At 46.8% G+C, this 26,730-nt stretch overlaps 1 protein-coding gene across 5 annotated transcripts in view; it reads right to left on the bottom strand.

Moving 5' to 3' along the window:
• GIGYF2 (GRB10 interacting GYF protein 2) overlaps positions 1–26,730 on the bottom strand; it is a 257,367-nt gene that overhangs the window by 56,237 nt on the left and 174,400 nt on the right. For all 5 annotated transcript variants that reach the window (XM_069727759.1, XM_069727760.1, XM_069727756.1 and 2 more), the window contains 6 exons: positions 18,322–18,581; positions 16,581–16,728; positions 16,319–16,479; positions 15,198–15,289; positions 13,877–13,984; positions 13,661–13,761 (listed from right to left, as the gene is read on the bottom strand). In XM_069727759.1, coding sequence (XP_069583860.1) covers positions 13,661–13,761; positions 13,877–13,984; positions 15,198–15,289; positions 16,319–16,479; positions 16,581–16,728; positions 18,322–18,581 — 870 coding nt within the window. The remainder of the gene's footprint in view (positions 1–13,660; positions 13,762–13,876; positions 13,985–15,197; positions 15,290–16,318; positions 16,480–16,580; positions 16,729–18,321; positions 18,582–26,730) is intronic.

Below are 26,730 nucleotides of genomic sequence, written 5' to 3'. Positions count from 1 at the left end.
CCTACGCTTTCAAAGGGCCCATGCCCCTAAAAACCGCAAGCCAGGCCAGTCCGACCCTATTTACTACCAATTACAGCATACGTGGTAAAGCAACTTGCCTGGTTCACTCAATAAGATGCTATTGTAAATATATTAACCCCTTCATGCACATTACTGTACACCACAAATAGGGTGTGTGTCTGTAATGAGAAGGTTCAGGAGCTGCCATAGTATAACTGATCAAGTGATCACAAGTCCAAGTCCTCTATGGAGGGTAAAAAATGAAGTCACAAAAAAAAAAAAAAAAAAAAGTTTAGCCCCCCGGAACTTTTTTTTTTGTTTTTTTTTTTCATTTTTCGCTCTCCTTCTTTCCAGAGCCATAACTTTTTTTTAGTTTTTCCGTCAATATGGCCATGTGAGGGCTTAGTTTTTGCGGGACGAGTTTTACTTTTGAACTATACCATTGGTTTTACCATGACGTGTAACAGAAAATGGGAAAAAAATTCCAAGTGCGATTAAATTGCAAAAAAGTGCAATTCCACAGTTGTACCGGTATTTTGTTTGGCTTTTTGGCTAGGTTCACTAAATGTTAAAACTGACCTGCCATTATTATTCTCCAGGTCATTTCGAGTTCATAGACACCAAACATGTTTTTTGCGTGCCGAGCTGATGTTTTTAATTATACCACTTCTGTGCAGATACATTCTTTTGATCGCCGGTTATTGCATTTTAATGCAATGTTGGGGCGACCAAAAAAACGTAATTTTGGCGTTTTGATTTTTTCTCACTAAGCCACTAAGCGATCAGGTTAATAATTTTTTTTTTTTTGTTCAAATAAATTTTTATTAAGAATAACAAGACAATTAACATGTTACATTCACATTTTCAATACAGAATATTTCCCCCCCCTCCCCCTTCAAACAACCCCCTTCAATCCCAAGGCCCCCCACCCCCACCCCACAAAGCAGCTCATCTTGTTAATTACTTCCATCATTAAGACAATAGAGTATCTAATCCCTCAACCGATCGTATAAGCCACACTTTACAATACTATCCCATAGCTATCCATGAAGACCACATTTTATTGAACGTTTCAATTTTCCCTCTCTTCTTATAAATCCCTTTTTCCAGTGTCAGGCCCTGCTTCACATACTGGAGGAACTCTCCTCTTGATGGCGGCTCTTCCCTAATCCAATTTCGAGCTATCACCTTCCTAGCCATGTAAAGCAATCTGGCAATAGCTATCTTTAGGTGTTTATCCACTCCAATCTCATCCACGCATCCCAACAAACAGACAACTGGATCCCTTGGCACCGTGCACCCATACGCACCTTCCATACGACTCAAAACTACCACCCAGAAGGCAGCCAACCTCGGACATGTCCACATCATATGGAAAATATCTGCATCCGTAGACCTACACCTCGGACATTCAGAGTCTTTACGCAATCCTGCCTTATATAGCACCATTGGGGACTTATAAACTCTGTGTATCACATAAAGCTGTGACAGCCTATACGGTTCACTCAGCGACAGTCTTGGGACCCATTCCAACACCGACTCCCAAGTCTCATTATCCATTGGACCCAGATCCCTTTCCCATTTAGCTCTTGCCATTATTGGAAACCCCAATAGGAAAGTGTGCAACAGATCCCTATACAGCGTGGATATGACTCCTCCAGTCGTCCCATCATTACACACATACTCCAGTACTATATCCCTTTGAATCCTAATACCTCCGTTCCTACTCTGAGCTCCAAAGGCATGCCTCATCTGCAAATACTGATACTCCCCTGCAGTCCCGATACCAAATTCCGCCTGCAATTGGGAAAATGATTTCAGTTCACCTTGCTCAATTATTTGGTATACATACTGAATCCCTTTGCCCAACCACTCTATCAGTACCCACAATGCCTCAAATTCTTTCAGATTATTATTATGCCATAGCGGCGAGTATCTAGTCAAGTCCGTGATCCCACGTATGTGCCTCAATCTACTCCACAGCTTGCGTATCAACAGCACAGTCGGATGTAACTTCCCCAGACTCTCCAAGGATCCATCCTCCAAACATTGCACCACTGGCCTTCTTTTTGTCACCACCTCCATCATCCGCTGTACCGCCCCAGATGACCCTTCATGCGCCCAGCCCCTTAGATGTTGACTCTGGGCTGCAAGAAAGTACAATTCAGGGTTAGGCAATGCCAGACCCCCATCATCCTTGGGTCGCTGAAGTGTCTCCAGTTTGATACGCGGATGCTGCCTCCCCCATATCAAATTCCTAAACAGAGAGTTGATCTGTCTAAATTTCCTGCGTGGTATCCAAACCGGTGCATTGTGGAGAATATACAGTATTTTCGGCATCAGAATCATTTTGATAAGATTCACCCTACCTACCACAGATAAATGCAGCTTAAGCCAAGCATCCGCCTTTGCCTTGAGGGCACCCAAGATTGGAGTCAGATTCTAATGTATATACTCAGTGACCGGCATAGATACCCATATTCCAAGGTATTTAAATTTACTCGTCACCTCCAGTCGTCCATCCTCCAATGGTTCCCCACCCTCATCGTCCACCTTAAACAAGATAGACTTACTCCAATTTATCCTAAGCCCCGACACTGATCCGAATCGTTCAATAATCCCAATGGCTCCCTCCAAGGATGCAACTGGATCAGCCAGAAACAACAAAATGTCATCCGCATACAACGCCACCCTTTCTTCAATCACCCCATATTTAAACCCCGTCATCTCATCAGACCGTCGAAGCGTAGCGGCCAGCGGTTCCACAGCCAGAGCAAACAAAAGGGGGGAGAGCGGACACCCCTATCTCGTCCCTCTAGCCAATTGTATGGTCCATGACAACTCCCCGTTTACCCTAACCCTGGCCATCGGCATCGAATACATTAGTTGAATCCAGGATATGAACTGCGGTCCAAACCCCATTTTTCGCAACACCTGCCAGAGATACCCCCACTCCACACTATCGAACGCCTTGTGAGCGTCTAAAGATGCAATAACTCTCTGGCCACAGTTATCGGCTCTGAGTTGCAAGTTCATATACAGCCTTCGTAAGTTGATCGCAGTTGACCTATCAGGCATAAAGCCAGATTGGTCTGAGTGTATCAGGCCAGAAATAACACTTGTCAACCTCATCGCCAACACCTTAGCCAGGAGTTTAACGTCGATAGTAAGTAAAGAAATTGGCCGATATGAGTCCGGCTGTGTCGGGTCTTTCCCCTCCTTTGGAATCACCACTATTGTGGCCTCCCGCATAGATGCCGGTAGCCTTCCACCATTCCTAGCCTCCTCCAAGACCGCCTTCAATTTAGGGATCAACACTTCCCCCAAGCTTTTATAAATTTCGGCAGGAAATCCGTCTACGCCAGGCGCCTTCCCATTAGCCATCGACTGCAATGCCCGTCCCAATTCCTCCTCTGTAATGGGAGCCTCCAAATCCTCCCTAGCTGTGTCACTCAGCCTCGGGAGCTTCAACTCCTCAAGGAACGCCACCGTGTCCTCCATTGACCCATCTACCCGAGAGGAGTATAAGTCTGCATAAAATTCTGCAAAAATCTCCAAAATCTCTGAAGTCTCAGAAACAGCAACACCACTCCCAGACACCAAAGAGTGAACAAAGGAAGTATTTCTCTGGGCAGATGCCACCAGCGATAGCAAATGACCCACTGATTCACCCTCCTGGTAGTAGGCCAGATTCATGAATTCCCTCTTCCTTTCAGCCTTACTCAGCAAGACCGCCTCCAACTGACTCTGAGCTGCCTTTAACCTCCTCCCAGCCTCCAGAGTACCCGTTATTACCATCTCATCCTCAGCCACCCTCAGCTCATCAATCGCCAACCTCTCTGCCTCTCTCGATTTCCGCTTACACCTACAAATATCCCTGAACAACAGCCCTCTCAAGTACGCTTTCATGGCTTCCCACACAGTAAGCACGTCTACACTTCCCTCATTTATCTCAAAAAATTCCACCAACTCCTTCTTAATCTTCTCCAAGTCTATACTGTGTAGCCAATTAGGGTGAATTTTCCACTCCCTCCTGCTCCCGGTCTGCGTCCCCACTGGTCGAAATTCCACTTCAACTGGACTATGGTCTGAGAGAGCCCTAGGCAAATATCTCACATCCCCCACCATCGTATCTAATAATCGGTTACCCAGTGCCAGATCAATCCTAGACAACGTACCATGAGCTGGTGAGTAGCATGAATACGCCCTTTCCCCGATATGCCTAACTCTCCATAAATCTACCATGCCCACTTCCCCGACATAAGTCCCAAACGTAGTGATATGTCCCGCCGTCCTATTCTGGGGGTTTTAACCCCCCCCCCCAGTGTAACGCATTCTTCCTCTCAGCAAGAGTGGGGCTCCACTGCCCACTGCGAACACTCTCCCTCACTTAACCCTCTCCATTCGCGTCCCGCTGCCATATCAAACATAATTTCCCCCAACTTTCCACTTTATTATAACTTAACATTGCACTTATATAACATATAAGAAAAGAACCAAACCAGTTTACAGTACCCTCCATAGCCCTCCTCCCCCACATTTAGTAGACGGTACTGTCCCCTTCGGCCAGTCCTCAACAAGGCCCAGCAAAACCCTCAGCAGTTGCTCAACTATTTAACCGACGCTAACAAGCGCAAAACTCTCCGCCAACAACAGAGAAAACAATTTCCAGCCAGATCTCGTCGACATGTCAGTCGCCCACTCCTTTCAGCTTTTTCTCATTGGTGTCAAGCCACTGGGTAGCGTCCTCCGGTGTTAGGAAAAAGTGGGTCTTATTAAAAGCCACCAGTCTCAGCTTGGCGGGAAACATCACTGAGTACTGCACTCCCAGCTCCCTCAGTCGCCGCTTGACTCCAGTAAACTTCATCCGCTGCTTCTGAACCGCAGCGGAATAATCCGGATAAATGGCAATTTTCTGACCTCCAGCCGTCAGATCCTCCATCTCTCTAGCCTTTCTAAGGATAATGTCTCTGTCCCTGTAATTGAGTATTTTAGCAAGCATGGTACGGGGATTCGCTCCTGGGGCAGGGGGCTGCGGCGGGACTCTATGAGCACGTTCAACAGCAAAAACTTTAGTCAACACTGTGCTCCCAATCTTCTCCACAAACTCATTGGGATTTCTCCCCCCAGTCTTCTCAGGCAGCCCCACTATACGTATATTATTTCTTCTGGATCTATTTTCCAGATCCTCATTTTTGGCAGCGAGCTCGGCTATTGCTTGGGCGAACTTCTTTTCAGCTTTTTGTAGCTTAACTATGTGATCTTCTGCCGTGCTCACCCTCTCCTCCACCACTCCTATACGTTTGTCAATTTTCTGCAGAGCGCATTAATCTGTGCCGTGTCCCCTTTAACTTCCTGCCTCTGCTGGGCCAAGGAATTCAGGGATTGCTGGCACGAGGAGATCAGGGTAATTACATCCCTAAGGGTCGGCTCCTCTCCCTGGGGTATGCCTCCAGGTCCCCCACTAGCCCCCGCCATGCTGCCTCCTTCTTTCCCCCTCTGTACCTCATGCTGCTCGACTGCGCTTGCTTCCTCCACCTACTGGTCAGATCCAGCTCCGGATCCTGCCTCCTCAGCAGCCTCCACTCTGGCATACTGCTGCAGCTTTGCGGCCACCTCCATGCGCCGCTGACATGCGGCGTTCTCCTTCTCGGTGTCCTCCCTTACATCGGCGCCATCTTGGCCGGCTCCTGCATCGCCGGTGCCAGCGTCTTTCTGCCGCCTCCTGGTCATCGCCGCCAACTCCGGACCCACCGCTCTGCACCGCTGCCCTCTCCGGACCTTCAGCCAGCCGGAGGAATGTAAGTATCCCCGCAGGTCGGGGTTAAAACAGGATTATTAGTCCTTCTGGCAGCGGGAGCGCTCTTCCCTGCGTCCGCTCACATGGCCAGCTAGGACACGCCCAATAATTTTTTTTTAATTGATAGATCAGTATGTCAAACACTAAAAAACAAAAAATTATATGCCACACTTCCACAAAAAAAATCCAATAAAACAGGATTTTTGGTTGCTTACCGTAAAATCTTTTTCTCTGAGCCTTCATTGGGGGACACAGGAAACCATGGGTGTATGCTGCTGCCACTAGGAGGCTGACACTATGCAAATAAAAAAAGTTAGCTCCTCCTCTGCAGTGTACACCCTACCAACAGGAAGTAGGATATTCAGTTAGTGAGAAAGCAGTAGGAGAAGCAACGAGAAAGAACAATATAATAATAATAATAATAATCTTTATTTATATAGCGCCAACAAACTCCGCAGCGCTCCACAGATTAACAGTTTCAAACGCTCAAAGAGTGTTCAAAGAACTCAAACGTTAACAGTATAACAATAAACAGAGCTGTTCAACTTGGGAGGGTGCTGTGTCCCCCAATGAAGGCTCAGAGAAAAAGATTTTACGGTAAGCAACCAAAAATCCTGTTTTCTCTATCGCCTCATTGGGGGACACAGGAAACCATGGGACGTCCCAAAGCAGTCCCTGGGGCGGGAACAGCAGTCAACTCCAATCTAGGTCAGAGGAACTCACCACCGTCGCCTGCAAGGTCTTCCTACCTAAGCCGGCATACGCTTAAGCTAGGCATCGAAGTTTCGCGAACATGTGGAGGACCGAACGTCGGTCTGTAGAGGTGCAAGGCAGAGGCCTTATATGTGCACCGCCGGGAGACGCCCACTGCCCGGGTAGAGTGCGCCTTAAACCTGGAAGGAGGAGCACTGCTCTGACCTGGCAAATCTAAACATTGCTGACCGGATTTTGCGGGCATACGTTGATTAGGAGGCCGGAGGGCCTCTCTACGCCGAGCCCTTATACTGAAAAGGGGACCTTAGCTGGATAGACCCGGTAGCGTGATGAGAGAACGCTACAAAGGACGAGTCCGAGCAGGACAAAGGGAAGGGAATCAAGAATGATGAACAGAACCATGGAGAACCTCGGCAAAGTAAGAGCAGAGCACTGAACCTGTGATCCACAGAATGTACAAAACTGCTGCCACAGACTCTGGAAGTGGTTGAGAGCCTGAAAGGAAGGTATAAAATTAAAATGGACCCACCCCTCGCAAAAATGCAGGAGTGTCCGATGTCTGAAGAAAGGGAGGACCTGGATGAAGGCTTTCATAAAATAAAGGCAAGCACACGCGGTCCCAGGAGAACTCTGTCCCTCCGAGGACCTCCTTAATAATTGGTTCACGTTGGAGACAAACTGACGGAAACCCTCGGAAGGCAAGCTGTCAGGGACTTCCTAGAGGATAAGTCCTGTCACGCCATAAGCAAGTGGTCCTTCGGAAGGGCACCATATTGCTGAATGTCCAAGTAGCACCTGCGGTGGCATCCGCGGGGACGGATACCATGCACTTCCTGCAGGATTAAATTAGTCCGCAAGGACAGAGATTTTCTCCGATCGGACTCCATGAAGGGGGCCCTGATGGAGCGGCTTAGCCCATGCGTCTATAAACCTTGCTGTCTAGGTGGAGACAAAGGCAGGGCACAATGTAGCGGCGGACACTTCAATGGCCGACTTTGCCGTGGACTATTAGTTCGTCGTTGGTATCCTTGAGGGATGCTCTCTGTGGAAGAGGAGGACTGGAAAAGCTGGAAAACCGGAGGGTCCAGAGGCGGAGAAGGGTTCCAGCTCGTAGTAAGTTCAGGGGAGAGGGAATATAGGAAAACCGAGAAGCTTCCCTCTTTGGAACGGCTGGACTAAGGATTTTAAGAGAAAAACCCAGAAAAGACCATTAAATTGAAATGACAAGAAAAAGCTTGAGAGTAGGGTACTGGGAGCCTGCTAGAAAGCATGACAAGATGGGCATTGATAAGCACAATCGGACATGAGCAGTCAAGGGAGAAGAGTCCATGAAAAACTGGAGTATGTCAATTCCATGGGAAGTTGGCCCTATGAAGGAGTACATAGGCCCCGGAAAAAAACTTGACTGCCAAAAGGAAGATCCGTACCTATGACGACCTGAGTGACCCTATCCGTCCCGGACCCTCTGGAATGGGAGAGGATTGTAGTGTGTGGATCTTCTTACCTAAGTATCAGACACCACACAAACGAGGATAACAATGAAAGGGATACGAATCCTGCTGAAGGAAGGAACGTATTATCCCAAAAACCCATCATTGGATCCAGGCGTGGAGCAGCCCTGTACACTGGACGATGCTTGCACAGAGTAAGTTCCAATTCCTATCCGAGGTGGGAGAACCTGTTCCTGCCACAGTCGGAAATAAAATCCCGGCGCTGCTCGAGGTTGAATCCAGTGTCTGTAAGAAAGAAGAGGTAAGAACTGATGCATAAATAGGAAGCTCTGTATAGAGGTAGTTCAAAGGCCCCTAGAATAGTGCCGTGAACAATCATGAGTCAAGGTATTATATGGGCTCTGACTTCGTAAGAGACAGCCAGACGTATAATACTGTAAATCATATAAGATGGAGTAACGCACTGGATCGTGCAGATAAATCTAGGACAGCACTGTAAACTTACCTACTGGATAGTTAGTGGTAGGACCGAATAACCAAACAGAGTGGAGAGGCTCCTGGGGAGCAACCCGCAATTAAGGCCCAGTGCGTGGCTGAAGGAAAACTGCAACCAGTTGGTACCTGACACCGGCGAGTTCGACCTACCTGAAAGTGGACTGGCCACTTATGCTGCCACTGAGGTCCACCCTGTGGCACTGAGATCCGCCTTGTGGTACGTGCTAGATGTTCTGTTTAGCTGTTAATAGACCACAGACGTTATTGACCGTGAAATACACGGTAAAAGTTGCGGCTCTGACTCACCTGAATGCGGTTGTAACTGCTGCGGCAGTCAACGAGAAGTGATAAATACCAGGCACCTCTCTCTGAGTGGTGATTAAAGGGTAGCCTAGGCAGATGCTGCAAAAGAACCTTAGGAGAGTGATAGAGGGCGTTTCTGACATACCTGACTCTGGAGCAAAAGAGCAGGACCAGTGCAGCAATCGATCTCGGGCACGTCTAAACCACTGGAACGATGGCAGGTATTGACTTAATGTGTCTGGAAGATGATATCTAAAGCCTGGATAGCAGACAGTGCTGCTGCAATCGACAGGAGGAATAGGGGAGTGCACCTGACTTACCTGAATATAGTACAGAACGCCGGTACCCCTGCGGTGGTCAATCCAAGACATGACTGATCCGCTGAAGATACGACAGTTTCAAATAACGTACTGTACCTGGAAGGTGGTGCGTGTGAAACCTGGGTGTCGGATAGAGTACTGCTGCAATCGGCTCTCGGTATCCTGCAACTATGGCAGATATAGTACTGGTGCGATCAGCTCTCGGTATCTTGCGACTATGGCAGATAGAGTACTGCTGCAATCAGCTCTCGGTATCCTGCGACTAAGGCGGATAGAGTACTGCTGCGATTGGCTCAGTATCCTGCGACTATGGCAGATAGAGTACTGCTGCATTCGGCACCCGATATCCTGCAACTATGGCAGATAGAGTACTGCTGCGATCGGCTCTCGGTGTCCTGTGACTAATCAGCCTGGAGAGAACCCTGGAGAAGGGTATAGGAGAGAGTTGATTCTGTGTTGCGGTCTAGGTCGTGATACCTGACGGCATTAGGCAGAATAACAGCTTCCGTGTAGTAAGCCGCACCACGGAGTCTGTCTTGAAGTATGTCCTGCCGTGCTCATTCTCCTGAAGGTAGGACAGTAGGCTTGTCAACAGGGAGCCTAAACTCTACTCTCTGTTGTGCACCTGAGTTCAAACCTTTGCGCCTGCGATCTGTGGTCAGATTCTTTATCCACTGAGCCACAGCAGACGTTGCTGGGAAATACAGACTCTTAACCGGCTGGAAGTCAGGTCTGAACACTGCAGTCGTGAAGTGAGTAGGAGCAGCTCCCTTCTCTGCTTAGAGCAGTTTAATGGTTGCATCCGGAGGAGGCTGCAGGGAGATGGAGGGCAAGTGCCTGAGAGCAGGAGATATGGAAACATTTGATATGCCAGGGCTCTAGCATCGCTGTGTGTAGAGAAATAGCCGAGCACCGCTGAAAATCAGGGCACAGGTCTGCAATAGCAGAAATCACAACAGCAGTGTGAAAACGTAGAACTCTGAGAAATATGCAACTGAAACCTTCTACGAAGTGAACGTCATATGGCAGGTCTTATAATGGTCCATCTCCCCGTGGAAGGTGAGGGGCGGACAGTGGCCCAGATGACGGCAGCGTGGGGCATACTGCCATACCCCGCTGGAAACTGCATGGCTCTAGGGCACTTATTACACCGGTGACTGCACGGCTCTTGCTACTACGCCAGTGACTGTACGGCTGTAGAGTGCTACTTTGCCAGTGATTGCGCGGCTCCAGAGTACTATTACGCATTATGCCGGTGACTGCACGGGTCTAGAGTACTACTACGTATTGCGCCAGTGACTGCACGGGTCTAGAGTAGTGATACACCATCGACTGCACGGCTTTAGAGTACTAATACGTAACACACCAGTGACTGCATTACGCCAGTGGCTGCACGGTTGACCGGCTTGCATGAAAGGACGACGAGAACACTTTCTTATAGAATTAGGCATGATAAGCATACCTACTAAGGAATGCCAGAAGGTTAGGGGAACAGGAGAGATGCAGAGAGGAGGGCCAAACTGCTAAGCAGCGCTACTCACAGCAGTTGTTGTGTCCTGTAGTCTGCTCCAAGATTGTAACTGTGACAGGCATCAGGACACAGGTCCAGGGCACCAGTATGAAGAAGGAGGCGGGGAACCCGGCCATTGCAGATGCACGCTGGTGGCAAGCACACAGATCGGAAGAGGGGGGCGCGAATAGCCATCAGTTCCGGAGGAGAACGGTTCCCAACAAGATAGCGGCGATCCCAGGCCGAATGGTGCGGCTGGGAGTAGTGGGCGGAGCTAGCCGCTCTGAACAGGAATGGGTACAGACTAAACCGCCTGTAGGGGAGCACCAAGATGGCGCCGGTGGGCGGAGCTTGCCGAAGATGGTCGGGTGGGAGAAAAGCCCGCCCGATGAAAAAGGAAGGGGTGGAGCGCGGCACCGGAAGTAGGCCCCGGGAGAAGCCGGGGCCTAAATTAGAAGCCGGTGACCGCTGAAAGGTGTGCGCGGGCGTAAAGGAAAAGGTGCGGGCGTCCCGCTGACAGGCGCGGCAGCTGCCGCATGCAAAGAGGCGCCGGTGCCGGAAGTAGGCCCCGGGAAGAGCCGGGACCTATATTAAAAGCCGGCGGCCGCAGGAGACTACCGCGGCCGCTGGGAAGGACCGCGGGTCACCTAAAAGGTACGACCGCTGTGGAATTTCAGCGCGGCTGCCAGTAGGGGGGCCGCGCCGCAGAAGGCAGAGTGATCGCGGCCGTGGGGACATCAGAGCCGCGGCGCAAAAAGATAGGCCCCGATTTCTTGTCCCTAATAGCCCCAGTGCAGAAAAGGTGCGGCCGCAGGGATAGTAGTGCGGCCGCAGAAATAGTAGTGCGGCTGCCAGTAAGGCACCGCACAAAGTAGCAGGGGAGGTAGGGAATCCAAGACTCGGAGCACCAATACTCACCTAACATCCCACGCAGTCGTACTAACCTTAAAAAAACATGGAAGATATTAGACGTCCTTGGAGCTGGTGGACGTCCTCGTCTCCTCCGACCGACAGGCTCTGGAAGGCGAGTGGGTGGGGGACGGAGCCAGGACCGGACTTCTGAGCACGCTGGTGTGCTAGGATCTTGGTCCTGGAGAGGGATCTATGAGGATACGGGGTGGCAGTACACGCCGTACTCATAGTCCGCTTTGTGGGACTACAGGTGTGACTGTTCACCCTGTATCCCTTCCGGAAAACCTGAAAAGAAACGACGCACATTGAGGTAGATAAGGGTCTAATGAAAGACCCGTGTCCACCTCCTACTGACACTAAGCTAAACTGAATATCCTACTTCCTGTCGATAGGGTGTACACTGCAGAGGAGGAGCTAACTTTTTTTATTTGCATAGTGTCAGCCTCCTAGTGGCAGCAGCATACACCCATGGTTTCCTGTGTCCCCCAATGAGGCGATAGAGAAAAAATGATCAAAGGATTGTGTGTGCCACAAATAAAAATGGATAAATAAAAGTTATTGGTATGAGAAAATGACAAAAAAAAAAAATTTCCACAATTTTTTTTTTTTTTAGAGCACCACTCCAGCATATTTTTTTTAAATTAAGCACTTGAGTGGTGCCACCAATGTAAGTTCCCTGACCGTACTGTTACACTCACTAGTCACCATATCAGCTTTGGTCCCGCACCGCCATCGTGTGAACAAAACTTCCGACTGACTGGTAGCTAGAGGTAATGATCATAAGCTCTCGGCCAGCAAACACTGGAGCGATCCGGTAAGTCGCAACCTGCTGAAGACCGACTGGAGCGACGTCGGCAACAGATAACAACTGTGGCTAGTAAGTATAATACGAGGGGCAGGGAACTTGGAACGGACATTAGCGGTACAAACCAACAGTAAGTTAAGTCCTGGATGTGATAAGGCCCCACAGAGCTACAGTCTCAAATCGATCTGGGATTACATCAAGAGAAGATAGGTGGTTAGTTCTCCAAGATGTCTGGAACAACCTCCTTGTCGAGTTACTTCAAAAAATGTGTGTGTGTTAGGCTGGGTTCATACTGCGTTTTAGGCGTCCATGAGGCGGACTACGTTACACCGTGGCATAATGCGGTGTAACGCAGTCCATTAACGTCGCCATTGAGTCCAATGTCTGACGCATCGCTAGCGCACACCCACAATGGGCGTGCGCTAGCGATGTGCCGTCACTGAGTGACAGATCCTGGGACGCGGGCTGCAGCGTTTCCGGGTCCGTCACTGCTAGCGCAGATAGATCATCTACTAGCTCTATCTGCGCTAGCACGATGTCATGTCGGCACTTACGTTAACAGCAGCCCGTTAACGCATGTGTTGAATGGGCTGCTGTTAACGCAATGTGAACCTAGCCTAAATAATTTAAAAAAAGGATATGGCTCCTGGAAAAAAAAACAAGCGGAAAGGAAAATGAAGGTGCAATTAAAAAGAAAATAAAAAATAGACTTATGAAGGTGTTAATGAGATTATCAACCTAATTACTCCAGACTACTGACTAAGGCTACTTTCAAACTAGTCCGTCGGTACGGGCCGTCGCAAACCGTCGGCCCGACGGACAGTGTGATTGATTAGCACAACGTGGGCAGCGGATGCAGTTTTACAATGCATCCGCTGCCCATTGTGAGTTTCGGGGAGTAGGGGGCGGAGTTCCGGCCGCGCATGCGCGGTCGAAAATGGCGGACCCGACGCACAAAAAAAGTTACATTGAACTTTTTTTGTGCGTTGCGGCCGCCAAAAACACGACGCATCCGTCGCACGACGGATGCAACGTGTGGCAATACGTCGCTAATGCAAGTCTATGGAGAAAAACCGCATGCTGTGGGCAACTTTGCAGGATGCGTTTTTTCTCCAAAACGACGCATTGCGACGTCCGTCACACGACGCTAGTGTGAAAGTAGCCTAATAAAGTGGGGTATAAAGGCTACACCAGAGCATAGGCTCTAGTGGCTTGTCCCTTAGCACCAGGCACAGAATACCTCTGCAGACTATTTGGACACAGAGAAATACCACAGACAGAAATATTAGACTGTAGGTGTGATACATAAACCATCGGCTGTTCAATGACGACCACGGGCAGCACACCTACTTGTGGGTGGAGGGGCAGCGGTTTGCAGTTCCCACAGCGGCGTATTATCTGGCACAGGTATTGTTCTTGGTAACGTCGGAATAACAGGCTGCTCCGATATCCTGTCATAAGGAAAAACGTATTAAATCACAACGATAGAACTCAGTCATGCATGTGAAGGTTAGGCTGGCATCAGAGGCTGGCAGCTTGTTCAGCTGCCATCGGAAGGGAGGTTACCTCATTTTTAGAGTCTGAAACTGCTGCAGCAGAAGAGCCAGCTGCTGCTGCTGCTGTGACGAGAGCGCGGCTTTCTGCTGCTGCGCCATGACTTGGGCATATTGCTGTCTGCAAAGGAAAGAGAAGAAATTATTCATATCAATAATGATAATAGGAAAAAACAAACAAATTATCCCTATGACCGGACTTTGAAAGACATATTTGCACATTGTTTAGCCCGGCATTGACCTTGCAATTTTCCGTTTTTGTAGTTTTCTCTTATTTCAAGAGCCATCACTTTTTTTTTTCCGTCAATATGTGTGAAGCCTTGTTTTTTGCAGAACAATACTTGTGAATGACACCATTCACTTTATCATGTAATGCAATGTAAAGAGGGGGAAAAAATCCAAGTGCGTTAAAATTGCAAAGAAAAGTGCAATTTTATAATTGTTTTTTGGGGGGTTTAGTTTACAAAGTTCACTATATAGAAAAACTGACCTGGCAGTATACCGCATTTTTCAGATTATTAGATGCACTTTTTTCCCCAAAAAAATTTTGGGGAGGAAATGGGGACGAGTCTTATAATCGGAATTGTAGCTGCTGTTGAGATTACCGGATGCAGTGGAGAGGGGTCCCAGGGTCGCTGCTGCCGGAAGCTTCTGGTGGCGGCGGAGGCAGGAGTCGGCTGATAGCTTCGGGCTGGTACGATGAGGTGTTCAGTGGTGTGAGGGCCCCACTGACATTTTGTGAAAGCCCAGAGCCCCGCATTTTACAAACTCTTCTATGACAAGTGGATGCCAGAGGCAGCGCATGCACAAATTGACATCTTGGCTCCCGAAATCTCAATAGCACATGCACCGCCTCTGGTGGCCATTCTCCAAGAGTCCACCACATTAGAAAGTATGGCAGGTGCGGGGCTCTGGGCTGTCACAAAATGACAGCGGATCCCCCGGACCACTGAACACCTCATCGTACCAGCCTGGGGTCCTGCAGCCATGACCCAATTCCTGCCCCTGTCCTTCTAGCCTGGAGCCCGCAGCATCTCCTGCCTCCCCTGGGACACTGCTCCATCACCACTGCCCCCAACATTTTTTTCCTATTCCCCCCCCCCAAAAAAAAAAAAAATGGGAGCGCATCTTATAATCTGCAAAATACAGTATATCTTTGAACTTTCACCACAGATTTCTTGCTTTAAAATCCACAGCAAATTTGCAACAGATTTTTTCCTGTCACATCTGAACATACCCCAAGTCCCCACAGTTTTCCTTCATAAGGCCATTCTTGCAATTGTATCTGGGATGAATAAGCACTGCATGTATGTTCTCTAATACCACAAACTCACTGGATAAGAAGTTGTTGATAATGCAATTGTTGCATCTGGTATATTGCAGTCATCTCCGGGTGCCGCCCTATATGCTCTGGACCCAATTCACTCTGCAAGAGAGTAAGCGAAAGATTAAAAATCCAAACACATTACAAGATGTAGAGAGTAGAATGAACCTCACATACAGGCACGAGAACGGAAGAGTCCAGGAAACAAATGCATCTCTAGGCTTGAGACTATGGGCACGTTAGCCAGGATAATGCACATTTTACAAACTATTTAGGTAAATGTGTGGACTTATAAGAAACTAGAGCTTATAAGATTATATCTTAATATTAAAAATACATTGTGGCAAGTTTAGCAAATGGTACTTAGCTCCTCATAAATCCTGTTTACCAGGACAGACCCTTTCAGTAAAAGAATCTATTGGATGTGCAAAGTAAGCCCCTCGCTCCGAGTGCACCCACACACCCACAGTGTGCATTTATGAGGCGTCTAAAGACATACTGATAAGGAATTTAGATTGTGAGCCACAATGAGAACCGTGATGAAGATGTGTGTAAAGTGCTGAGAAAATTAATGGAGCTATGTAAGTTAGTAAAATAAATAAAAATAATTTAGTCCATCATTTCTTTAAACTACTTCAATAGATTTGGATCAGGCCCATTTCCAAACATCAGTCTTTTGCCGTCAGTCACAATCCGTTGGCTCAACGGATCCGTCGCAGATTGTGAAAAACTGATACGACGGATCCGTTTTTTCACCGGATCCGACTAGCAAATCTGTCTAATTGGATCTTTAAAAAAAATCGGAGCATGCTCAGTTTAAAAAAACCCTCGCCCACAGGCTTCCATTTTTTCGGCGTACACAAAAAGAAGTTACTTTGTCCGTTGTCTCTGGCCGCCGGACAAACAATTTTCGACGGATCCGGCGAACGACAGATGAAACGTGAGGCCATCCGTCGCTAATACAAGTCTATGAGGAAAAAAATGGATCTGGTGGCATCAGTCGCCGGATCTGTTTTTTTTTTTTTTCAAAATTTGATGGATTGCGACTAATAGCAAAAAACTGAGGTGTGAAAGGGGCCTAAAAGGGTCTGTCTATTCAAACTCGCAACAAAAAACAGTAGGGTCACTTACTATTCTGGGAGCTGGTGGTGTGATGAAAGGAACTCTGCCCCATAGTTTAATGATTTCTCCTAGCGGCTGAAAGGCCTCATCACATACTCTCCTCAACAACAAGGTCATAGGAAAGTAGCCTGCTTGATACCATTCTGCCATCTCTCTACTACTGAAGGGACCTAGGGGATAAAGATTTGTATCAGCAAGAGGCCATTAAACAGCAGAGAGCGGACAAGTACAAGGACTGCCTCATCAAATAAGACACTGTGGAAAGGCTCACCTTGGATCTCTCCCTGCGGATCTTTGTAGTACCACTTCTGCTGGTTTTCCGGAGAATGTCCTTTAACTCTGTGATCTGGTGCTTTTCCGGTTAATCTCTCATCATCCAGCGCCCCGTCCTGCAGGTACGCCACCATCTGCTGTGCTTGCTGGAGATCAATGTTTTGGGGTATGTTTTTAGCATTACAACATATATTCTATGTGCTTCACAAAATTGCACGGCTACATGATAATTATTACAATTTATGCATAAACTATGCAGCTGATTAATCAGATTAAAGCCATTATGCTGCACGCTTCGGTACCTGGAGGTGATGGGCACTGCTACGGTCATGGTGACCACTATGGGACAGGTCTGGTGCACAGCCACATGTTCTATTTCTATGAATGGGATGGATGCACGATACCTATGGGTGGTTCACGAGACCTGCTGATGCCTGGCAGGTAGTAGTCAATACAACGCCAACTGCGCCAGTCACCTCTTGATGTGAAAGCAAGAGGCATTGGATAAACATTCTAAGCTTCAAAGAAAGGTAAATGTTTTACTTATTCCAAGAGGCAATATTAATATGAAAGCCTGTTGCTAGTTCGCGTCCATGTGATCAGTGCTCATGTGCACTGTCAGGGCTCATTCACACATCAGTTTTCCAAGAGTGTGTGCGTCATCAGTGGTTTTTATTCTATGTACCTTCTATGAGGCTATTCACATTCCAGGCATTTTGTTGGCTGACCAACTGTACAAGTAGAAAAAGAGACGTATCCTACTTCGGTCAGATTTGAAGACAAAACTTGCAATAACACTACATGTCTCTCCTAAAGTTGATCAATATAGGGCTTGTCTGGTGTTCTGATGGATGAAAGTCTGCATTTCTGAATCCTTACAGTGTGCACACCACATGCTGTCAAGATTCTCCGGGGTGGCCGGTGACATCAAGTATGGAATTTGCATTCATGGGGTCAAATTGCTGACTCGAATTGCTCGGCCTCTCTCAATACGAGGGAATTGAAGGAAGCGGAGCACATCTTGTCATCACGTAACCGCATGTTTTCAAAACTCATACTTGTGGTCACGTAACTATCCGCTCACGCAGCCGACACAGGAGAATCCCAACACCATGTGGTGTGCGCCCTTGTACCAATTCACAAGTCTGCAGTCATATAGAATGACTGCAGACTTTCACCAGAACAATGGACAAAATTTAAGGAGTCCACAGATAAGGAGATGGCGGCACAGAACAGTATGAAAAAATTATTCCTATGACAGAATATATTTTCTCAGCTACACTAGCCAAGGTAAGAGAAGTGTAAGCGAGAAAATCTGGATAGACTCCGACTTGCTCCAGTGCTCCATTTGACCAAGCACAGAAAATGGGAATGAGACCATGAATAATGGACATGAGCAGATTTGTAAAGCTGGGGAGAAAGCTTGTGGAGATAAAAGGAAGACACTAGGTAACTGGACGACTATGAATGCCCAGGAATTATTGTAAAAGATATTAAAAAAAAAAAAGGGCACAATGCAACACAACTTACAAACCTCTACTGCAGGGAAATAACTTATGGCCTGTAGACATGCAAGTCTATATTTTCCTTTGTGATTTAACCACTTGCAAAATAGATTAGAATAAGGGAGTGCTGGACCATCTATAACTTCTACGAGCAGACACAAAACAGGTCAGTTTCTGTTTATGAACGGAAAGATTACAGTGTGTTTATTGTCAATGTTCAAAATAGGCTTTCACCTGCTCTAGGTGCTCCAGTCCATCCTCTTCATCAGGCTCAGGTATGAGCGCGCCCATACCTGGTGCAGCACAGACCGAGGGAGGAGAAGGCCCTGAGGAGATGTCAGTCTGAGGAAGAGGAGGGCAAACAATGGCTGCTCCTGGCTGAGGATCTTTGACTTGCTGAGCCACAGTGCTTTGGCTAAATGCAGGAGACGGTGAGTGAGGTATTAAAGGAGCAGCTGACTCAAGTGATCCTCTGGAACCGTGAGACACAGATTCTGCAAAAACAAAATGAGGAGACCGAATCTATTATTGTGATTATTTGGAAAATGTTCAATAAAAAAATTGATTAAAAAAAATAAATGAATGGGAAATGAAAAGAAATGAGTGAAGAAATGTACTGCTTAAACTGATCAACTCTATCAGCTCTTATATGCTCTAACCGAGAAGAGCAGTAATAGACTACGACATAACAGCGTTTTCATTCAGCCATGCTGACAGCTGGGACAAAATCTGCAAATATTCTGCACACAAACCATGTGGATGTTCACATGCTGTACCAACAAAAGAATACAGCAGCACTCTGTAAGCGCTGAGATTATGGACTGCATTACTGCTGTATGGTTTGGACTGCCTCCTTTTCTGACTAAGCTCCTCATCAGCCTTAGACCCCCCTCGGGATATTACTGATACTGTTTTTTCAGATGCCTGTGTGTTAATCACGTGACATACATGTACCGCATCATTGGGAAAATCAATAGAAATAGCACTGTTCCCAGGCGCTGGGTGCTAAAGCCAGCTCTCATAATGGTCACCTGGTCTCCCTGGGATCAGCATGACCAGGCGACAATGCTGAGCGTTGGAGTTCGCACCCGCTTAAATAATAAAAAAAAAAAATGGTGTGAGGTCACCGGTAAATCTAACCAGATGAGGGAAAGCCAATAGCTGAGCGCTGATGAAGATTCTGGGAAGGAGCCCATAGCCAGAAAGGTTCCCAGGCTATCAATATCAGCTCACCAGTGTTTGTTTTGCCTGTACTGGTTATTACAGGAGAGGTCCCCCACCCCCGCCCTTTCTCCTCCCCCCAAAAGAGATGTGGGGTCCAACCTATAATTACTAACCAGCAAAGGCTAAACAGACAGCTGCAACCTGATATTAATAGCCTATGAAGGGGCCATGGATATTGGCCCCCTCCCAGACTAAGAACATCAAGGCCTCAGCCACCCCAGAAATGGTGCATGTCAGCTGTTTTATGGCTGCCGATATCAAGCTCACGGGTTAGGCTTGGTTCACATTGCGTTATAAGCAGTCCGTTAACACCGCCATTAAGTCTTATGTCGGATGCATCAGGGCGCTCCTAGGAAGAAGCATAACGTGAAACGCGTGTCGGGCATCGGAAGGTTCAGCGTGTCACTCGGCACCATAACAGGGAAGCTGTGCATTCACCAAGGTAATATGTATAGATTGGGACTCCTATTTTTGGTGAGTTGATTAGCAGTATTCACGATTCACCATATGGTGCACCGTTAAAACTTATAGTGGATTGATTGGAGTCATTACACCTTAGTAAACCATTTGGCATGGTTCATGATCGGTGTGGTTGCGGTGCATCCAGGATTTTGGGAGTAGATTCATTTGTGTAGTGGAGTTACGACATACATGTATGATTTTGTCACAATTAGTATATACTGTATATACTCGAGTATAAGCCGAGATTTTCAGCCCACTTTTTTGGGCTGAAAGTCCCCCTCTCGGCTTATACTCGAGTTGTACCCAGGGGTCGGCAGGGGAGGGGGAGCGGGTGCTGTCTAATAATACTCACCTACTCCAGGCGCGGTCCCTGCAGGCCCCTGGCTTCCCCGGCAGCTTCTTCCTGTACTGAGCGGTCACATGGTACCGCTCATTACAGTAATGAATATGCGGCTCCACCTCCCATAGAGGTGGAGCCACATATTCATTACTGTATAGAGCGAGAACGGTGACCGCTCAGTACAGGATGAAGCTGCGGCGTCAAGGAAGCAGGGACCTGCACAGCGCCAGGACCAGGTGAGTATATCGGGGAGGGGAGCGCTGCGCTGCGCGATAGTCATCTTTCCTCATTCCGGCGCCGCTCTGTCTTCAGCAGTGATGCTCAGGTCAGAGGGTGCGGTGACGTGGTTAGTGTGCGCCCTCTGCTGAACGTCAGTGCTGAACATGGAGTGGCACCGGAACGAGGAGCAGGTGACTATTGAAAGTTCCGGGGGCCTGAGCGACGGAGAGGCGAGTATGTGATTTATTTTTTTTATCGCAGCAACAGCAAATGGGGCAAGTGTCTCTATGGAGCATCTATGGGGCCATAACGTTTGTGCAGCACTATATGGGGCCATAAAGTTTGTGCAGCACTATATGGGGCAAGTGTTTTGTATGGAGCATCTATGGGGCCATAACGTTTGTGCAGCACTATATGGGGCCATAACGTTTGTGCACCACTATATGGGGCCATAACGTTTGTGCAGCACTATATGGGGCCATAACATTTGTGCAGCACTATATGGGGCCATAACGTTTGTGCAGCACTATATGGGGCCATAACGTTTGTGCAGCACTATATGGGGCCACAACGTTTGTGCAGCACTATATGGGGCAAGTGTTTGTATGGAGCATCTATGGGGCCATAACGTTTGTGCAGCACTATATGGGGCAAGTGTCTGTATGGGGCCATAATTAACGTTTGTGGAGCATTACGGTATATGGGGCAAGTGTCTGTATGGAGCATCTATGGGGCCATAACGTTTGTGCAGCACTATATGGGGCCATAACATTTGTGCAGCACTATATGGGGCAAGTGTCTGTATGGGGCCATAATTAACGTTTGTGGAGCATTACGGTATATGGGGCAAGTGTCTGTATGGAGCATCTTATGGGGCCATAATCAAGGTTTGTGCAGCACTATATGGGGCAAATATCTTTATAGAGCATCTTATGGGGCCATAATCAGCATTTGTGAAGCATTATATGGGGCAAATGTGTCTATGGAGCATCTTATGGGGCCTTTATTAACCTTTATGCAGGATTATGTGGGGCATATTTTAATATGGAGCATTTAATGGGGCCCATCAAACTTTATGGAGCATTATATGGGGCTCCTGATTCAATATGGATATTCAAAAACACTTAACCTACTGATGTCTCAATTAATTTTACTTTTATTGGTATCTATTTTTACTTTTGACATTTACCGGTAGCTGCTGCATTTCCCACCCTAGGCTTATACTCGAGTCATTAAGTTTTCCCAGTTTTTTGTGGCAAAATTAGGGGGGTCGGCTTATACTCGGGTCGGCTTATACTCGAGTATATACGGTATCTGCTCCATGCATTTAATACATTTCCCAGGATCCCTCTTTTCTCTGCCTCTCATGATCATGTTTAAAACAGTTAGTTTATTGTAAGTAGTTAGCTGCATGAATATGGATTATAACATTGCTAACTGGTATTGTGTAATGATTGTAGGAGAAGTAAAAGAGTTTTTAGTCCCAATTTTTCTCTTGTTTTGATATGCACATGGTCCAGCTGACAATAGTCATTGGTTCGGAGGCACTATTTTATTGCTGTGTGTTATTCTTTTAAAAACATGTAAATAAAGTTTAATCTTTTAATGAAAACATAAAAGATACTTCTTGATTCAATTTGGTTTAACGGCCAAATGGTCAGTATGTTTAAACATTTGATGGAGTGTTGCCCACCCTATGTGTAGGAGAATGGGCCTGGGTTATATGTTTACAGATTTTGGTAAATATAGAGTTGATGTTGCCATCTGTAATTGGTTGGTCATAGATTTTATCTGGCGTCAGCATTTTCCTAAGTATAAAAATGGTGATTAAGATATGTTCAATTAATGTTAAAGGTCTTAACAGTCCACAGAAAAGATCTTTTATGTGGAGGGAGGCGGTTTCCTCTAGATGCGACATCTTTTGTGCCCAGGAAACTCATATTATCCATAGAGATGCTAGTAGACTGACACCGCCTTTTTCCACATGTGTTACAGGCCAATTATAAGAAAAAACAGAGAGGTGTAATGCTAGCTATGAGCAACTCTATGGCTCTCTCTCCAATATGCTTGGATTCTGACTCACAAGGGAAATACATAATTCAAGTATGTTCCATTAATAATGTTATATATATCATTGCAGTAGTTTATGCACCTAATATTTCTCAGTTAAACATTCTGCGTAAGTTAATTAAAAATGCAAACAAAGTAAAACAAGGCCATGTCATCTACTGTGGAGATTTCAATTTAACACATGATCATGAATTAGACTGTTCATCAATTTCCAAAAGACACTCACCCAGTTGGCATCTTTAACCTTTTACTGACATCGGGAGTAATAGTACGCTGATGTTGGTATCCCCCGCTTTCATGTGGGCTCCGGCGGTGAGCCCACATCTTTCCCGGCACATATCAGCTGTTTTGAACAGCTGACATGTGCCCGCAATAGCCGTGGGTGGAATTGCGATCCACCCACGGCTATTAACTAATTAAATGCTGCTGTCAAACTGACAGCGGCATATAAAATCGCGCATCCGGCCGGAAATGCGCGCACTGGTGACCCCCGTCACATGATCGGGGGTCATCGGTTCGTTGGCATGACAACCAGAGATATATGGTTGTCAGGGTCGGATTGCTATGAGCACCACCCAGTGGTCGGCGCGCATAGTAAATCAGCAATTCAGCTACATAAAGGCAATCTGACCATCACCTGTATGTACCAGAGCCGATCGAGTTTTGCCAGCTTATTGAAGAATGGCAAAAGTTAAAAAAAAAAAAAATCTTTTTAAAAATATATATAAAAGTCTAATTCACCCCCCTTTTTCTCCATTCAAAATAATAATAAAAAAATAATAAAACCTACACATTTGGTATCGTCGCGTTCAGAATCGCCTGATCTATCGGTATGAAAAAGGATTAACCTGATCAATAAACAGCGTAGCGCTAAAAAAAAAGTCAGAACCCCAGAATTACGGTTTTTTTTGTCGCCGCGACATTGAATAGCAAAAACGGGCGATCAAAAGAATGTATCTGCATCAAAATGTATCATTAAATACAAAAAAATAAGCCCTCACCCAGCCCAAGATCACAAAAAATGGAGACGCTACGGGTATCGGAAAATGGCACAATTTATTTTTAGCAAAGTTTGGAATTTTTTTTTCACCACTTAGATAAAAAAGAACCTAGACATGTTTGGTGTCTGTGAACTTGTAATGACCTGGAGAATCATAATGGAAGATGCACTTTTTTGCAATTTCACCGTACTTGGAATTTTTTCCCATTTTCTATTACACGACATGAAGGGGTTAATTAACAAAGAGGAACTATATGATATTTGGAGAATCATTCATCTGACTGAAGAGATGATTCCTTCTTCTCATCTGTCCATAACACATACTCACAAAAGAGAGTTATTCTTGGTGAGCACATCGTTTCTAGATGATATTGTACTCTCGCCCATAGGCCTCATTACATGGTCGGACCATGAACCGTTAATGTTACATGTGGAGGAGAGGCAAAAAGTAGAGCACCTCCAAAAGAATCTACAAGAATTCTTTCAAATTAACGCCAATTCAGTAGATAGTCCTGTCCCCTATGGAACTCACACAAGGCATACATGCAAGGGATTCTTATTAAAATAGGCCATAAAATTAAACGAGAAAGGGATAAAAATAAAAAATTCAATGAAATTCTCTCTGATATCCAGAATCTAGAAGTCTTAAACAAATGTTCCTTCAACAGAGAAAGAGCTGGTAAACCATGTAATCTTCTAACTCAATTGAAAGAATGTTTATTGTATAATTATGAGAGAAAGCTTCAAAAAATAAAAGCACATTATTATTCTCAAGACAAAGCTGGGAAATTATAAGCGAATAGACTAAAATCCAGAGAAATAAACGCAAAAATCCCCCATCTCAAAAATGGCCCTCAACAACAGAAATTATACAGCCCTAAAGACATTGCAAATAAAATAAGGAATATTATTCCTCACTTTATAACTTATCCTCTGCTCCTGACCATATCTCTCCCAATTTGTTAGACATTGAGTCCTTCCTATCCAATCTTAGTCTTCCTTCTCTGTCTAAAGGTACCGTTACACTAAACCAGGGGTCCCCAACTCCAGTCCTCACGGCCCACCAACATGTCATGTTTTCAGGATTTCCTTATTCTTGCCCAGGTAATAATTGCATCACCTGTGCAATGCAAAGGAAATCCTGAAAACATGACCTGTTGGTGGGCCGTGAGGACTGGAGTTGGGGACCCCTGGTTTAGTGTAACGGTACCTTTAGACAGAGAAGGAAGACTAAGATTGGATAGGAAGGACTCAATGTCTAACAAATTGGGAGAGATATGGTCAGGAGCAGAGGATAAGTGGTGGGCCTTGAGGACTGGAGTTGGGGACCCCGGCACTAAACGATTTACCAGCGATCACGACCAGCGATACGACCTGGCCGTGATCGTTGGTAAGTCATTGTGTGGTCGCTGGGGAGCTGTCACACAGACAGCTGTCTCCAGCGACCAACGATCCGGGGAAAGACTTTGGCAGAGGTCCCCAACTCCAGGCCTCGAGGGCCGCCAACAGTGCAGGTTTTCAGGATTTCTTTAGTATTGCATCGGTGGTAATGTGATCATCTGCACAGGTGATGATTCCAACCCCTGTGCAATACTAAGGAAATTCTGAAAACCTGCACTGTTGGCGGCCCTCGAGGCCTGGAGTTGGGGACCACTGGACTTCGGCATCGTTGAAACTGTCTTCAACGATGCTGAAGTCCCCGGGTAACCAGGGTAAACATCGGGTTACTAAGTGCAGGGCCGCGCTTAGTAACCCGATATTTACCCGAGTTACCATTGTAAAAGTAAAAAAAAAAAAAAAAAAACATTACATACTTACATTCCGCTGTCTGTCACGTCCCCCGGCGTCAGCTTCCCTGCACTGTATCAGCGCCGGCCAGCCGTAAAGCAGAGCACAGCGGTGACGTCACCGCTCTGCTTTACGGCCGGCGCTCACAGTCAGTGCAGGGAAGCTGACGCCGGGGGACGTGACAGACAGTGGAATGTAAGTATGTAATGTGTTTTTTACTTTTACAATGGTAACCAGGGTAAATATCGGGTTACTAAGCGCGGCCCTGCACTTAGTAACCCGATGTTTACCCTGGTTACAGGTGAACACATCGCTAGATCGGCGCCGATCTAGCAATGACAGCAGGTGATCAGCGGCTAAAAAAAAAAGGTCCTGATCATTCCCCATGACCAACGATCTCCCAGCAGGGGCCTGATCGTTGGTCGCTGTCACACATAAAGTGTGATCGTTAGCGCGATCGTTGCTATGTCACAAAAAAGCGTGACGTTGCAACGATATCCTTAACGATATTGTTATGTGTGAATGTACCTTTAGGATCAGTTGGAACAGTTGAGTGCCCCTCTTACTAATGCAGAAATAAAGAAAGCCATCTTATCTCTACCATCATAAAGCGCTGGGCCTGGAAGGTCTTTCAAAGATGTATTGTAACGGCCCCTTCACATTAAGCGACGCTGCAGCGATACCGATAACGATCCGGATCGCTGCAGCGTCGCTGTTTGGTCGCTGGAGAGCTGTCACACAGACCGCTCTCCAGCGACCAACGATGCCGGTAACCAGGGTAAACATCGGGTAACTAAGCGCAGGGCCGCGCTTAGTAACCCGATGTTTACCCTGGTTACCATCCTAAAAGTAAAAAAAAAACAAACGCTACATACTTACCTACAGCTGTCTGTCCTCCGGCGCTGTGCTCTGCTCTCCTCCTGTACTGACTGTGTGAGCACAGCGGCCGGAAAGCAGAGCGGTGACGTCACCGCTCTGCTTTCCGGCTGACCGACGCTCACAGCCAGTACAGGAGGAGTGCAGAGCACAGCGCCGGGGACAGACAGCGGTAGGTAAGTATGTACTGTTTGTTTTTTTTTACTTTTAGGATGGTAACCAGGGTAAACATCGGGTTACTAAGCGCGGCCCTGCGCTTAGTTACCCGATGTTTACCCTGGTTACCAGTGAAGACATCGCTGGATCGGTATCACACACGCCGATCCAGCGATGTCCACGGGAGATCCAGCGACGAAATAAAGTTCTGGACTTTATTCAGCGACCAACGATGGCCCAGCAGGGGCCTGATCGTTGGTCGCTGTCACACATAACGATTTCATTAACGATATCGTTGCTATGTCACAAAAAGCAACGATATCGTTAACAATATCGTTATGTGTGAAGGTACCTTAAGTCTTTATAGATCAGATAACTCCATATCTGACAGAGACCCTTCAGTATGCGGTTTTCCAGGATTCATTTTCCAAAGAGATGTTATCAGCCACAATAACAACATTACCAAAGCCCGACAAGCAGCCGGACATCCCACAAAATTTTAGACCCA

Source organism: Ranitomeya imitator, chromosome 5 (assembly GCF_032444005.1).
Source record: "Ranitomeya imitator isolate aRanImi1 chromosome 5, aRanImi1.pri, whole genome shotgun sequence".
Lineage (NCBI taxonomy): Eukaryota > Metazoa > Chordata > Amphibia > Anura > Dendrobatidae > Ranitomeya > Ranitomeya imitator.
This window is presented reverse-complemented; position numbering and strand designations above follow the sequence as displayed.